This window comes from Henckelia pumila, chromosome 4 (genome assembly GCF_033568475.1).
Source record: "Henckelia pumila isolate YLH828 chromosome 4, ASM3356847v2, whole genome shotgun sequence".
NCBI classification, from domain to species: Eukaryota; Viridiplantae; Streptophyta; class Magnoliopsida; order Lamiales; family Gesneriaceae; genus Henckelia; species Henckelia pumila.
This window is the reverse complement of record NC_133123.1, coordinates 4,882,269-4,899,060: the sequence shown is the minus strand read 5'-3', so window position 1 is coordinate 4,899,060 and position 16,792 is coordinate 4,882,269. Positions and strand designations below refer to the sequence as shown.

At 34.6% G+C, this 16,792-nt stretch overlaps 3 protein-coding genes across 3 annotated transcripts; 2 read left to right on the top strand and 1 right to left on the bottom strand.

The window, feature by feature from the left end:
• Positions 1–1,058: 1,058 nt before the first annotated feature.
• Positions 1,059–2,914, bottom strand: LOC140865222 (serine/threonine-protein kinase-like protein At3g51990). Its single transcript, XM_073269787.1, has one exon. The coding sequence runs from the start codon at positions 2,664–2,666 to the stop codon at positions 1,236–1,238; it is 1,431 nt and encodes a 476-aa protein (XP_073125888.1). The 5' UTR covers positions 2,667–2,914; the 3' UTR covers positions 1,059–1,235.
• A 4,170-nt stretch (positions 2,915–7,084) lies between these two features.
• On the top strand, positions 7,085–9,396 carry LOC140865898 (transcription elongation factor 1 homolog). Its single transcript, XM_073270730.1, has 5 exons — positions 7,085–7,231; positions 8,219–8,359; positions 8,638–8,708; positions 8,981–9,002; positions 9,098–9,396. Exons 2-5 carry the CDS (start codon positions 8,247–8,249, stop codon positions 9,156–9,158), a joined length of 267 nt encoding a protein of 88 aa, XP_073126831.1. The 5' UTR covers positions 7,085–7,231; positions 8,219–8,246; the 3' UTR covers positions 9,159–9,396.
• Positions 9,397–10,114: 718 nt separating this feature from the next.
• On the top strand, positions 10,115–15,084 carry LOC140865114 (uncharacterized). Its single transcript, XM_073269627.1, has 7 exons — positions 10,115–10,522; positions 11,177–11,404; positions 11,757–11,830; positions 12,916–13,075; positions 13,168–13,287; positions 13,385–13,493; positions 14,050–15,084. Exons 1-7 carry the CDS (start codon positions 10,292–10,294, stop codon positions 14,229–14,231), a joined length of 1,104 nt encoding a protein of 367 aa, XP_073125728.1. The 5' UTR covers positions 10,115–10,291; the 3' UTR covers positions 14,232–15,084.
• The last annotated feature ends 1,708 nt before the right edge of the window (positions 15,085–16,792 follow it).

Sequence of the window (16,792 nt, the reverse complement as noted above, 5' to 3'; positions counted from 1 at the left end):
TAAATTGATCAAAATGCTTCTAAACTTACTTCCTAGCTTTTTTTCTAAAAAAAAAAAAAGTTCAAAAAACTTCGACTTTTAGGTTACTAGGGCCCAAATTGTTGGTTATATTGGGGAAATTTCAAGTTAAAAAAATTCTAACTCCAAAAACATGAGTATCTTCTCTTTTTTTCCTTTTTTTTTCGACTTTCTTTACGTAAATTGATCAAAATGCTTCTAAACTCACTTCCTAGATTTTTTCTAAAAAAAAAAAAAGTTGAAAAAACCTTATTTATGTAAGGTTTTACTTCCAACCTATTAAATATTTACAATTATTTTAGAAAGGCGTTTTTTTTTAAATAACTAGGAGACATGAATGAAGATATGAGTTTGGTCTTTGGTGAGTCTCCCCGACCAATGTTTAATAAAAGAATTTAACATTTTAAATCGTCTTTAATAGAATCTTAAAATATAAAAACTTGTATAAATAACGTAAAAAAGGAAAGAAAAAAAATGGTAAGTTTTAAGTGTATTTTTACCAATTTACACAAACGAAAAGTTAAAAACAACAAGAAGGTGAAAATATCCAAGGTTAAATGGTATTATCTCATGGGATAAGTGGAAGTGTGTGATTGGTGCAAATCATGTGGGTATCACATGACTTGCACCAATCAAACAAGTCCACATCACCCATGGGTATTACCCCATAGGTAGGACGGAATGGAAAATTACAACCTTCCCTATGGGTATTAACCCATGGGACAGATGTATGTATCTTATTTGTTTAAATTATGTGGGGCCCATATAATTCAATGGAACCCACATAATTTGAACAATCAGTGATTGTCATCTATCCAATGGGGTAATATCTATGGGGTAAAATCTAACCTACCAGGACCGAATTATCCATCTTTTGGCGAGGTGCATTCAACGCTGAAAAAATTTCGATTAGCCACATGCCCATCCAACGTGTTTTTTTTTCCTCATTTAAATCGTTTTCAAATCTAATTTTTTACGTATTAAACTTTCTATGCATAAATGTAACTTTTCTAAAGTTAGGCACGCAAATAAGCTTTTATTCAAAATTGAGACTTTTGACTTTGTGGTGGTGTTGAAGACTTGAAACTCAATAATTTCACATACATTACAACTTATAGAATTTTTTGCATAAACAACCAACCAGCCTTTTCCACAAGCTTTGTGAAATTGTGAATATTAATTATTCTTGAACCATAAATAAAATTATATAAATATATCTATTCTTCTAAATCAACCAATAAATTAGATTTCAAATTTCTTGTACGTGCGGCCCCATTGTTGTGTTTGACCAACTTCTTGCCCTGCAAAATCCCCACTGATCTTGACTTACTCAGCCTCACCGTGGGGATCTTCACACTCAATCCCACCCTCCTCCTAATGACGTGATCATCACCTTCATCGGGCGGTAGATATTTAATCTCACTAGCTGTCCCAATTGACTTTGACCTCCCGACTCGATCGCCAATCGCGTAATGCCTGAGCTGTGCACTCGAAACACTGGATACTTTCCCGTTCCTCCTGCTCCCTGATCTACTACCGTTCCTGGCCATCTCCACGCTCTCATCCAACGGCTCATATTTGATCGCGCGGGAATCTTCCCCCACGCGACACCCCAGATTAATGCAAACCGGAGAAGAAGAAGCCTTCATCTTCTGGTGCACCATCTTCAAACACTCCACCACCTCCGCCATTCCCGGCCGCTTCGCCGCCGTAGACCTGACGCATCTCGCCGCGAGCACCGACATCCGTCTCAGAGATTCCCAGTCTCGCGGAGGCCCGATTCTTAGGTCGCAAATTCCACTGAAGTCGCCTAGCTTTATCGCCGGAACAGCCCAGTCCACGACCGACGGAGGGCTGTAATTCACGTCGATCGCATTCCGGCCGGTGATGATCTCCAGCATCAGGATCCCGAAGCTGAATACGTCCGACTTGGTGCTCAGATCGCCGGGGGCGAGATACTCCGGGTCCAGGTATCCGAACGTCCCCGCCGGAGGCGTGCTCCTGACCTTAACGTCCTCCACGTGTCCTCTCAGAGACAGGCCGAAATCGCTGAGCCGGGAACTGAATTTCGCATCAATCAGAATGTTGGATGATTTGATATCCCTGTGTATGATCGGCGGATTCGATGCGTGCAGGAACTGAACGGCTCTCGCCACCTGCAAAGCGAACCGGGTTCTCTTGACCCACCCCGGTGGTTTTCTCGACCGGTGGAGCAAATCGTACAAGGACCCATTCGGCATGTACTCTACTACGATCAGTTTACGTTGATTCGGATCGGTAGAAAATCCGAGCAAGTTCACCAGACGGGGGTGATAGATTCTAGAAAGAATCTCCAGCTCTGTATCGGTGGTGCTGTTACCATTTCCGACGGCGGAGTTGTGCGTTTGTTTCGTCCTTTTGACGGCGGCGACGGTTTTTATCTGATCGATTCGCGCTTTATAAACAGCTCCATGGCTGCCTTTCCCGAGCAAATTCCCGGCGGAGAAGCCATCGGTGGCGGAGTGAAGAACAGAGAAATCGAATTCAAGAATCTGGTGAGGCCTGGTGGTGGTGGTGCGATTTTTGACAGGCTTTTTGGTCAACAATTCCCAGTTAGAGGAATCGCAAGTGGCGATGGCGGACTCGGCGTTGCATGAAAGGTAACCCATGAAGGAATGTGGGAATTAAGTGTGTGGAGTGAGTATGGTGAAGTGAAATGGGATTGAAAAGGGTTAAAGGCAAAGTCCATACTTGAGAAAAAGAAGGTGGGAATCGTAAAGAGAATTAAAGTGGTGGGAAGCCAGAGAGGTGGCGATCTTTTTACAGCCTTGTGTTTCCTTGAAATTGGAGCGGTGGGTACTGTGAATCAATTGAAAATTATGCTTGGGGAGTTGAGGGGTTGGGGGTGTTATTTAATGGGCTTTTTTTCCTTGCATTCAAAGGCGTGCAGGCGTGATGGGGTCCAACATGCCACCTCCTTCTTGTACCAGAGGTATCTTTCTTGGTTTCCTTTTTCATTTTGCGTGGATCAAACATTTTTTCCTCGAGTCGAGTCGAAGGAATGTTCTACGGAGCACTGCGTTTTCTTCTAGTTTGTAGTTATAATGGTTTGGCCATTGATCAAATTTCAGGTGTAGTTATTGGTTCATCATCACCCAACTCATTTGCAAATAAAGAAATAGTCTCCCTAGCCTTTAAGGAGATGTCAACTTGATGGAGTAGGTGAATTCTTGGCCAGAGTTCAGAAGTTCGAATCCCCCTACCAACATCTTTTTGAACTAGCCCGTAGCTTGCCTAGTGTGATTTATCTGGCTAACGTAGTTTGCAGGCTATTGCGGTAATCGGAAATTTACCCCGTGGACATCGAAGATAGCGACTGTGGGTTCTTACGTCATAAAAAATATATATAGTCATCCTATACGAGAATGAGTTCAAATTACCGTTGCTGCAAAAAAAAAATGTCGGCAGTGTTATCAAATTTAAGCTTGATGATCATAAATGCAATCTATCATATCATAAGCGGGCGATTGAGACATTTATTGATAAAATAACAATAATAATAATAATAATAATAATAATAATAATAATAATAATAATAATAATAATAATAATAAATAACAAGACATACTAAGAATAATAATCCAGATCCAGAAAATTTTGAATAAAAAAGTATAGCGCACAAACGTTGGATTCTTTAGAAAATGGATAGGATTGGGCGATTGGCGTGGTAGTAGTGTGCCTGAATGGTCACTATATATATTTGTTCAGACGATTTTAAGATTACCCCTTTCGCAATCAATAGTACTATATATCTCATCCTTGATTGCTTCGGAAAAAAGGGATGAAGAAAACTAAAATGTGTATTTCATTTCAGGCAAAAAAATAAAAATAAAAATAAACTTGTATTTATAATGCATACATTTTAATATTTTATAAATAATCTTTAATAAAGGACATGACATCTTGAAACACCTTTATGAGTAGTCATTTTTTCGTGCAAATCCTCAAGTTGCATTAGACGTTGATTCAGATTACTATGAGATAATTTATTATTTTAATTAATAAAAATAATAATCAAAACAGTGGAAACGAGTTAATGCTAATTAATTCTAATTTAGTGTGCAAGTGTTTATCTTTGACTATTACATGTTATTATATTATTATAATTATAATATTCAAATTTGGAGAGTTCTCTCCACACTAATTGTCATCACTCTTTTAGTTGTTCTTAGATCTATGATAGGGTGGTGTTCTTATAAGTAGCATTAAATATTCTTTTAACACAATAATTATGGATTGCAGGATAGGTATATTTCTCAATACTATGTGATTTGAAGTTTTATATCATCATAAAAATTTTGAAAAACTGTTAAGCGGGATAAATTTAACATTTTGCAAGACAATTGAAACATGCATGTAAGATTGAAAATATTTAGGAAGTACTTGAGAGAGCTTTTAGGAAGTATTCCTCAATTTTTACTTAACAAAATTTCAAAATTTTGTTGAGAAAAAACTGAAAAATGCTTCCTATAAATAAACTCTCCCAAATAATAATTTAAAAACATATTTGTAAGAGTCATCACTTAAAATATTATCTTGCAAACACTTAAAACATGCTTGGAAGAGTTTATTTTAAACATTTTCCGCATAAAATAGCTTATTTTATGTGTTTTCAAGTTTATAAGCTATGAAATATTTGGAAATTTATGTAAAATCCTTTAAAAAATTTATAATATCTTTTTGCAAACACCAATTGAAACTATTTTTTTAATGTATAAATCGTTCACATTTTTCTTATATTCATGACGGTGATATTTTTAAAATTTTAAAAAATCTTAATTTACAGTAATTTCACATATGCGCCTAAATAGTACGTGACAACTAAAGATTACCGATATAAAATTTTCAATTATCGAGTCAAATAATTTTTTAATTATTTTTTTAGTGTTTTGAGTGTTAGTTTCTCTAAGGAACACACAAGTCAATACAATTACTCGCTCATATTTTTGAATATATCTCTTATAAAATAGTTTCACGAATCTATATTAATGAAACGTATGACATGATTCATACCTATACTTAAAAAGTGATATATATCGATATCGTTCACTCAAAACAACTTATATTTACAATATCATTCATAACACAAATAAGAAAAAAAAAAGAAGATATTTTATAGTGAAAATAATACTTTGTATATAAAATATGATATTGTTCATTGATAGAAGCGGATCTTAAATATATTTCATAGATTTAATTCACGAGAGAGTATCATGTTAGTATTTGTGCATATTTTTTCGAAACAATCTAGTTGGGTGTTAGTTTTATACTTATTTTAATTGGATTTAATATTTTTGGTTGGAAAGATAAACGTTTAAATTTATTGGTCAATTAAATATGAAAAAAATATTAGTTTAAATATATTATGATTAAATGTGTCGTACCTCAAGAGAGATAAAAAAGCGCAATTCACAGTTCGTCAAAGCTATAGAATCAAATCGGTTGTATATTTATTTGACTCATTATTGTTCAACATTCAACCAACACACACATATAAACATATTGCGTAACATATTAAATTATGTTTGGATGCTGGCTTACACATGAATTAATCATATTATATTAGTGGGTAAGGTACACAAAATAAAATATAAATATTATAAAATTTTAAATACAATAATTGAAAGCATTTCACAGATGCTTTATAGATAATCTTGAAAAGAGATTCAACGTGTTTAGTATCGAAAAATTGAAACTAAAATTAATCCCTTTGGAACAAATGAGTAAATATGCTATATATGCTTGAGTTTTGAGGAGGTTTTATTTTTTGAAATTGTTGTTAAAGGAAGAAATCGAGCTGAAATTGGTAAGGTCGTATAAAATAACATGGGAAATGGGTCGAGAGATCGCATATTTACTTTAAAAATGATATGTAAAAATTGAGAAATATAATACTTATAATAAGCTGTTACAAGCAATACCTTAACCCAACATTCTCATCCTTTACAATATATAAGTATTATATTTCTCAATTTTTACATATCATTTTTAAAGTTTACACTATTAAATTCTGCCATATATTTTTAGATTTTGGCTTACACGTGAATGAATCGTATTATATGAACCTTGGTTGTCTAATATTTAAATAACTAAATAAATGCTGACGGGTCGACTCAATATAATTATTTAGCAAAATTTCACGTTCGACCAAATAATTAAAATTGGGTTATGAGATTATTCAATTACCAAGGCATATTTAAACCAAGATTAACGTAGGCCCAACTCTCCCAAGCCACATCATCTTTCACGAGCCTGTGAGTAGATCAAGTTCTCCTTTGGATTTAAGGCTCTCTTGTCTATGTTTTACTATCATTATTTTGTTTTCCAGATGATGATCATTGTTGATTTGAATGTCGATGGAAACTCAATGTTCTTTGAATATTTTTGTGTTAGATGATATCATAGATCTTTATCTATAAAATGAGTCAATTTTGTTCATATTTACAATAAAAATTAATGCTTTTGATATAAAAAGTAATATTTTTTCATGAATCACCCAAATATAAAAACCGTCTCACAAAACTTTTTGGTGATGTTACTGACACTTGTTCCTAACCAATGTAGGATTTCACGAGTGTCAACTGCACACCCAAGTTGGCACATCCCAATTTGGGATGAGTTTATGCTGCCCTTCGAGTAGCCAATTATTTTTTAAAATAATTTGAGAATGATAACTACCAGTTTTAACTAAAAAGGAAATATATATATATATATATATATATATGAATTGATGCACTCAGAGCTATGGCAAGACAATTATTTTTTAAAATAATTTGAGAATGATAACTACAAGTTTTAAATACAAGCAGATTTATTAATTAAATCAATGTTATATCAAACGAAAAATGACGAAGGATTAATCTATAATATTTTTTGAGTTGAAGAAAGAGATTGTTATAATTTAATTTCGAACCGAAAATCTCATCATACATTTAAGACTTTGATGATAACAGATAAGCTACGAGTTATAAATGAAGGGTTATTAGTTATTATGTAATTAATTAGATGACAAATGACAATCATCAATGTTCATCATAGGCCTAGTTATATCGTAAGCATACCCTCTGACGTCATTATTATTATTATTATTTTTATGTTATTATTGTTATCGTTATATCATTATTGTAGCTCGCGAAATCATTCGGGAACTGCGAACAGAGATTCAAAATCGAAGGTGATTTTCTTGATCCTTTCTTCAGCGTTTTATATGTTTTTGTATAGTTGATCTTCGTTAGGGTTTCTATCTGCGTACTTTAGTTTTCTATTTTGCGTGTGTTTATTATGCGTTAACCTCAATTGCTCTTGGATTGCTAGGGTTTATTTGCTTCTAATTTTGTTTTAGTTTAGGCGTCTTCGATTTAGTTAAAACTTTCAATTTCTTCCATTTGATGTTCGATATCGAACATAGCCCAAAAATTATTCTGCCTTTGGATTTGAGTCTATTTGATTATTGATTTAGGTTTTCCAAATCTGGTCAATCAAATTTCTATTTGGTTGATTAGGCTTCTGATTGTTGGAGTAAAACTGTAATCTTGGGTTCATAAGTTTATGGCTTACAATCAATGCATTTAAGTTCGAATTTCGAGAGAAGAGTTAACATATTGAAAATAGTTGCGATATGTGTGCGCTTATCAACTTCTGGTTGGTAGATCATCTTATATTTGATAACTTCACACTTTTACTGGTTTGTGATCATCATATGAAAATTGTTGTAATGCTCATCTGTTAATAATTTGTAGTGAAGGAGGATTTGTTTTCAGTTAACAGTGATTGATATGGGATGTTTTTCTCTGTCATTGGTAGATTTTGTTTCAAGTTATTGCTAGAAATTTCTAATGAGATCTTAAAATTCTGGGGTTTCCCAGCGTAGCAAACCGAAATTTCAAAGGTATTGGAGAATTTCATGAAAAATAATGCAAATGAAACAAAAATTTGCTTATTTTATCTATCATTATTAAATAATTTTTTGTTTTATCTGCCTAAAAAAATATTTATATGCATGAATTACCATGATCTTTTCCAAATTGGACTCAAAATTTTGTATATTGTTTGGTGTTCTCACAACTGACCTAATACTGAAACCAAAACTTTTTACTCTGTTATTGTATGCTTGTACTTGATGATCCCCAGGTGGCACTAATACTTTTTTGTCAATAATTAGTTTGAAAGGAGCAACGATTAACTGAAACATGGGTAAGAGGAAGTCCAAGGCAAAGCCACCACCGAAGAAGAGAATGGACAAACTTGACACAGTTTTCAGCTGTCCCTTCTGCAATCATGGCACAAGTGTCGAGTGCCGCATGTAAGTGGTTTCCAAATTATCACCCCCTTTCACTGTCCAGCCTCATCATTCTAATTTAAACTCTAGCCTATATGGAGTTTTAGTATGTTTTGGTCGGTGACTAGTTAGAGAAAATTTCTGTCTTAAATGTATGTGTAGTTTGATTGATGGATTGTAAGATTTGAAGTTCGACCTTGTATGTGAAGCTTCTTGAAACCCAGAAATGTGTTAGTTGTACAAAAGCTTTCTCCAATTTTATTCGACTCTGTAAGCTCTGATTTATGAAATCTACGTTTCAGTGATATGAAGAACTTGATTGGTGAGGCCTCATGCCAGATTTGCCAAGAGAGCTTTAGCACCACTATAACAGGTAATGCTATTTATCACCTCTTTCTAAGGAAATCTACTTGCTTAGCACTCCAATAGTGTAAAAGGAATTCTATGCTCTTTCACCAATTAGTTTTTAATGGATTTGGAAATCGAGTATATACACTTGGTTAAGGTCTATGGAAAACCCTTGTTTACCGATTTCTCTTGTTGGCCCTCCCACTGATTGTTTCACGTTTACTTGGCAATCACGCCACGTCCAACAACTTCTATATCCAAGATTCGATCTAACTTTATGCTTTATATTGTTTGCAGCTTTGACAGAACCAATAGACATGTGAGTAACATATAAATAAATTCTCTAGCAACTACTCCTCATGTTGTTTATTTTTCTCTTCCTGCATTCTAAAGCTCAAAATTCTCTGACAACAGTTATAGTGAGTGGATCGATGAGTGCGAACGTGTCAATAACCTCGAGGACGAAGATGCATAGAGGATATCGGAGTTTACAGCTCACAGAGCTCTTTTAAGATGGATACCAATCCAAGTAGTTGTATCTTTAAACAACTATTACGTGTATGTATGTATATGTTTGCAACACTAGTACGAATCCTTCGCCGTGACTTGTTAGGGTGTTTCACTTAACACTTTTAACGTGGGTAGATATACCAACGTTATGGTTCTTCATGGTGCTAAATAATAATCGACAATCCTGGTTGATTCAAACTTTATGGCCGTTGTTGGGATGGTTAGAGTATGTTTGGCAATGTAAGATTCATTTGTTAAGATGGAAGTTTCGAAATGAAATTGAATGTGAAATTTGAAATGTTTTGATGAGATTTTAATTGCTCGGAGAACAATAATTGTTCTCGCATAGATGGCGAGTTATTGTATGATTTATTAAAAGGATTTGGGAGTTATCTTAATTGCTGGCTATAATTTTGATGATGTGTCGAATGCTTAAATCTCGATTGTCGATGCTATCTCAAATTGCGTATTTTCTTTATGATCTTTTATCACAAATGAAATTTTTTAAAAATACTTTTTTAAGCCTTTGTTTGGACAAATATTTGAAAAGCATTTTTTCCCCATAAATGACAAAACCTATGTGTTTGTAGAAGATTTTTGTAAAATATTTTCAAACAAATTTCTCAAAGTATTGCTTCTTAGATTTTTAGAATTGAATGCAATTATGAATATTTTATAACATTTTAATAGATTAGTTGTTCATTTATTTTTAACACAATTTTTAAAATATTCTATAAGTAATTACCTAAACGAACCTAACTCTTTTATTTGATGTCTAAAATTTATTGAAAAATTAATTTAAAACCTCCTAAATTCTGCGTGTTACATATAATATAATAATTAAAAAGGGTAGAAACAAGAAACACGCTTTTAAAAATCGTTAATGCAGTGCTTAAACCCTTGTGCGGATGACAACACATACACGTTTGTCCCCTCTCTGAATTTTGTAGTCAGGCAGAAATCTCTACACAAATCCTCTTTTATCCAATTTCTGTTTAAGAATAAACTGTTTCCAATCTCCATTTTGGCGGTTTGAGTAAAAAATTTTAGCTCCTGATTCCGTAACGATCGCACACCAGTCGATTTGTATTATCACTCATGCGGTGGTTACGGCGGAGTGGAACCGTATCAGTGGGGATTCGAGATGGATCTCACAATTCATTTGAATCACGTAGGAGTTTGGTGACGAGCTGTAGGGCAGTGCTATTGCCTCGGTTCGGTGGACCAGAGGTGTTGGAGGTCCGAGAAAACGTAAATTTACCTCAACTCAAGCCTAATGAGGTCCTCGTTCGGACTCGCGCCGTCTCGGTCAATCCGCTCGATACCAGAGTTAGTTTCCAATTTTATGGCTCGTTGTTATTTTTTAATCCGAATTTTTCTCCACTGTTATGCGATCGACTTTTTAGATTTGCGGTTGTGTATGCATGAATTAGCGTTTGTAATTTATGTAAAGAAGTATAGTATCAAATGTAGGATTGTGGAATAAAAGTTTTACTCTTCTAAACGATATAAGCTAATGTAAATGTAGTAAATCGAATGGTCGATGGTCGGTCGGGTCCGTCAACATAGAAAAACTAGGCTATTTATACACGTTTATATGCTTAGACAAATAGCAAGGACTGCTAAGCTTGTATCTGTGATTATTGATATTATGTAGAAGCCATACTTGATTCTGAACTTCTTATTGGTTAGTGGGAACTGGGAAGCATTAATGCATATTTTATATTTTATCGCTTTCTGAATTTAAGTTGGCTCTTCTCTCCGACAATCTACAGGCTATGGTGAACTATACCAGTTTCCCGTGAAATTTGTAAATACCTGTTTACAGAACTTGTATTAGTAAGCAGTAGCTGGAAATCTTAATTGTCATTTGCAATATTATTTTTCGGCGATGCTTTTGAATCAATTTCAACTCTCTGTTCGATGTCATTAAATACGTTGTTTTGGTCCTTTTGCCTCGTGTTTAAATGTAATTCTTCACAGATGCGATCAGGCTACGGTCGTTCGCTGTTTGAACCAGTTTTGCCACTAATACTAGGACGTGATATTAGTGGCGAAGTTGCAGCTTTGGGAAGTTCTGTGCACTCGCTCAGTGTAGGGCAGGAAGTTTTTGGTGCTCTTCATCCTACTGCAGTGAGGGGTACTTATGCTGACTATGCTATTTTGGCAGAAGACGAACTTACCAGAAAGCCAGAATCAATATCACATGTGGTAGGTTGCCTACAGTTAATATGCATGACAATCAACCCTCTGCTATTTTCTCTCTCTTTTGAGCTTTAACAACTTGCGAAAACTAAAGATTGCATTTCTATGACCTGCATTTCTTTTCAGCATATAGTTATATTTTACAGATTTGTGGGACAATCAACCTACATCTGTTGTCTTCGGTTTTAAGCTCTGCCAATAAGTAATAACCAAATGTTGCATTTTTATGTCCTGCGTTGCTTCTTCTGCATATAGTCACATCTTGCAATTTTATGTTGCAGATCATCCATTTATCTTCCTTTTTTTCTTCCCAAGTAGATGCTGTTGGAGCATAACACTTGTATTTTACCTTTAATAGGAAGCAAGTGCCATTCCTTTTGCTGCCTTGACTGCCTGGCGTGCACTGAGATGTACAGCAAGGATTAAGCAAGGGTATGTTACAACTGACTAGATTCTATTTACAGTCGATTTTCTGTCATATGCTTGTACAATATTTCAAGCATAATGTTAACACTGTGTTTGGATCACGGGAATTGGACGGGATTTGGTGGGATTTGGAATTGGAAATACCGTTTTAGTGTTTGGCAACTTAGGGGATTGGTATTTGGTGGGATTTCATATGATTTCAATTAGTTAAGTGAAATCTTGACAAAATTGATCGGATTTCACGGGATTTCACGGGATTTGAGTTTATAAAGCAATAAAATTATTTTTAACAATAAATTCATATACTTTACTTATAAATTTTAAGTTTTTTTTTATAATTTTTTATAAAATATCATTTATCCAAAATTTATACTATCAAAGTTCAAAATATATTTTAACTTTTTGCCAAACACAAAATGGAATTTCAATTTCATGGATTTTAAAATCCAAATCCAATTCCTAATCCAAATCCAAATCCAATTCCAAATTTCATTTTTTAGACATCCAAACACACTGTAAATGATATTTTGTTGGTGAATTATAGACAAACAAAGAGTTAGCTCAAAGACTGAGAAAATGCTTCAAGTACTTTTGAAAGTAGCATCGGCCAAAATTTAGTTTACTTGTTTTTTGTTTTCTTTAGTTTACTTGCATCATAATGAAAATACGAAATCCTTTTTCCATTTATTTTGGCTGTTTTCTGCTTTGTTATCTTAGTTTCTTGAGTCTGAATCTAGGAGAGATAACCAGAAGAATCCATCCGTTATATGTGCATACTGTGTTTTTGATACCGCTGTCATGCAATCACATCCTATCATTGATAAATGAAGCATTAACTTATTGATTTGAATTATACATGTATATGTCATATGGTTTATTACGTTAGGTATCTAGGAGATAATTTATGATCTCAAGGAGTTCAAAACGATCCATTGCAGGCACAAATGAGGGTGGGTACCTTAGTATTAAATTATAAGAAATAAAATAACTCTATATCCAATTATATTTATATATTAAAAAATAAAATAACTGTATCATTTATATATTTTTACTTTCTTTCTGAATTTGCTTTGTTAACTGGATTCTCATAGACAAAGGTTGTTGGTGGTGGGTGGAGGAGGAGCTGTAGGATTTTCTGCAATTCAGCTTGCAGTGGCTGTTGGATGTCATGTTTCCACCACATGTGGAGGTGAATGCATTGCTCGTATCTTGGCAGCGGGTGCCGAACAAGCTGTTGACTATACTACTGAGGTAATGATGTGGTTAAATCTGTAATTCCTCACTTTTGCTAGTTTAAAAATATTTTCATATGTAGATGTTATACCCGTGTAAAAAATTTGCAGGATTATGAAGCATCAATAAATGGTTATTTTGATGCCGTATTGGACACCATTGGCGTACCTGAGACAGAGAGAATGGGCATAAATCTTTTGAGGAAAGGGGGGTACTATATGACATTGCAGGTATATGATGAGGCAACCTGGCTTTTTCCTAAAAGCAACTTAGATCCAAAATTTCCATGATACATACAATGATACATGATTTGGTTGTCTTCACCAGGGAGAGACTGCATCCTTTACTGACAGGTATGGACTAGCAGTTGGCCTTCCTGTGTCAATGGCAATATTGTTGAAGAAGCAACTCCAATATCGATATTCACATGGAATTGGTGAGCCAAGCATTGACCGTCTAGTCTATTCGTGGTTAAAATTTACATGAACGCGAAATTGAAAGAGCCGCAACATTTCATGTTTTCTTTCCTTTTGCATTTATGCTAGTAATTAACAAATATGAATGTCATGTTACACAGCATATTTCTTATATGAAACTTCTGGATGAAGTTGATTGTGAACTTTAATATCAGTATGAAATAGGAAACTCTTCTAATGATCAGGATATGTTGAAACTACCAAGAGATGATTGTCACGAACTTGCGATTCCCAGGGAACTATTAATTAGTCTTGAATTGTGCAAATAGATGCTCCCTCAATCTCATTCTTCTTATTTGTATGCTAACTTCTTAGACCTTTTTGCATTGTTAAGCAAACTGAATGTGTTTATTTGGTTATCACCGCGGATATTGAATTGGTTTTACTCGTAACTTTTTCATGCCTGAAGCCTGAAGGCGGCTTTAGTATTCTGAAATTAGAAAATGTTTATTTGTCTAATTTATCTTGATCGGGCAGCACAAGAATTAGTCAACTCATCGTTATTGTCTTGTACAGAATATTGGTGGAATTACATGAGGGCCGATCCTGAAGGTTTGTGTGAAATTCGCCTGCTATCTGAAGCAGGCAAGCTGAAGATACCTGTTGATAAGACCTTTTCAATTAAACAGGTGAGAGAAGCCCACGAGGCCAAAGATAAGAGGCTCATTCCAGGTAAAGTTGTTTTAGAATTTGACTAGATCGGCTTCATCTGTATACGGCACCATCCAACCAAAAAACGGTCTATGGGGCACAGCCTTAATAAGTAATAGAGATAGAGATATATAGTTACTAAAAAGCTGTAAATTTTTGTGTGGCAATCCATGCTTTCTTTGGGAAGTTTGATTGTTGTAGGTTTTCAAAAAATGTCTGAATAAATATTACAAGGCTTTCGAGAATGATGGGTGAGATGATACAACATTATGTGAAGTAGTTGGGAAAATACACAACTTGTAGGGCATTTTTTCAGTTGGGTATAACAGGGGGACGAATGAAGTCTTAACTCGTAAAATTAGATTAGAACATCGGATGACATTATAAATCTTTTGCCTCCCCCATGTTACTGTCTTCCTGATATGGTCACTTGAATTCCCCCAAATTTGATGTCTGGCTCGCATGCTTCAATTTCGAAATCCATACACGTTTCTGTTCCTCACAGGAAGCTCCATTTCGTCATGTACTACTTCTATAACCAGTGCTGCAGCCCTATAAAAGAACGAGTAGACAAATGGTGTCAATAATAAAATTAGCAAATTAGTTCTAGAAAATAGATAAAAACTTGCATAGATAAAGAGTCGAGCCTCAGATCCCTTTAATGAATATCCGTAGAGAATGAATCTATTGTGGAGTTAAAGCCAATGAGTAATACAATTTTATGTTGGGCTTTTTCCAGTGAAGTGCGACCTAATGGCAGCATCGGATCTTTGATATAGATTTGGAAATCTCAACTCATGGAGACGGATGGAATTAAATTTCTTTCTAACTAACTATTGAAACCTACAAATTAGACGTGTTAACTAAAAGAGACCTAGAATGAGCGAATCTAAATTAGATTTTTCAGGGCTCTCTCAAAGAAACAAGTCAATGGAATTCTATAAAACATTTATTTAAATAAAACTGAAAAGTTTAATGATGGTTACGTAGGACCGATGATAGCTCTTCTCCTAATTTTTAGGTTGCAAGCCTTCTTAAACAGGTCTCATCATGGGCTTAAATCCTAAATGAAACATGAAAGCGACCCAACTTCCGAATGTGGACCACCCAATCTGCCAATCACTTGTGCATGTGGGAGTGTAAATGTGTAATTGACTCACCACCCAACTAATCAAAAAACCCAAATATCACTTTCCAAAAAACCCATCACAGACCCAACTTTCCCCTATTCATCTTTTTCTTCTACTGGAAAAGTGCTTTTTTTATTATTGAAAATATCCTTTGTCCAAACCCACATGGCTGTTATTTCTTTTGTCATTTTGTGGTGTAATTATCGGTCAAAACCCCCGCCCCTCCCATTCTCCATTTCCAATGTAAACTTAGACCACACATCTTAATTATTATTAATTCCATGTTTTCGCTAACTTGATAGCTTTTAGTTTCAAGTTTAGCAATTGATTAATCCAAAAGCAACACCAAAGGTGAGTAATTTATAGCATGTGGAAACTGTGTGAACCAATTGGTGAATAACACGTAATCTTGTTGGCTTGTACTTGTTTTCTGTGTTCATTTGGAAGAGGATATAATCGCAATCAATTTCCAGTCGACACGCGCTTCCTTTCCATGTGGCGCTAAGTTTAAGCTAGCCCTTAGCCTTTGGCTATTTCAATTATAAAAGAGTGCTATGGGCTTCCCGCGCGTGCGTATTCACATTAGCCAGTAGTACGGCCCCGACAATCTCTCAATGGGTTGCTCCTTGCTGTCTAGGGGTGGGAGTTAGCAATGGACTCCGGGGCGATGGGGGGGGTAAACCTATAGTTATGCTAAGATGTAATCTTCACGTAGATTTGTGAGCTGGTTTTGGATTTTTATTATGCTTCCCTACGTTGCTTACGTGACAATAATAAAAATTGTTTTACACGAATTAAAACCTATCCAAAAAAAAAGATAAAGAGAATTGGTGAATTGAGTTTACGATATCTCAAAAACGCATAGGAGAGCAAAATAAAGTTCACAGTTTGTTCAACCCGCAATCACATAAGGCAAGGCAAGCCGGTTTGCCATTACTCAGTGTCAAACAAGTAGGGATATCAAAATATGTTAAACTCATTGCATTGGCTCGTTCCATCATATAAAATAAAATAAGTGGATTGAATTAGCGATTTTACAACCGCTAAAATGACGTACCGACTGGTCTTGCCTTGCTTTATGTGATTGCGGGTTGACCAGACTGCAAAATTATACGTAAGATTGATTATGTTCACCTTGTCATCTAAAATAGGTAAGTTAGATTGATGTTTTTTCAAGTCGTCAAAAAGACAGGCAGATTGTTTTCTTATCTTGTTTTGACACCTCGATGAATAAGCAAAATTTTATGTATTTAGCGGTTTCCGATGATAAATGAAAAAATCTCAAATTATTAAATGAAAACCAAGTTTTAATGAGTTAAAATTTAAAGCTCAAAGTACACAACTAAAATTATATTTTTCGTAACATCATCCTATGTTAATACTCAATTACTCATTCTTTATACAGGAAAATTGAAGATAAATCACACAAAAATTTAGGTTGATAGTTGATAATTTGAAGTAAAAATAGACATCAATGC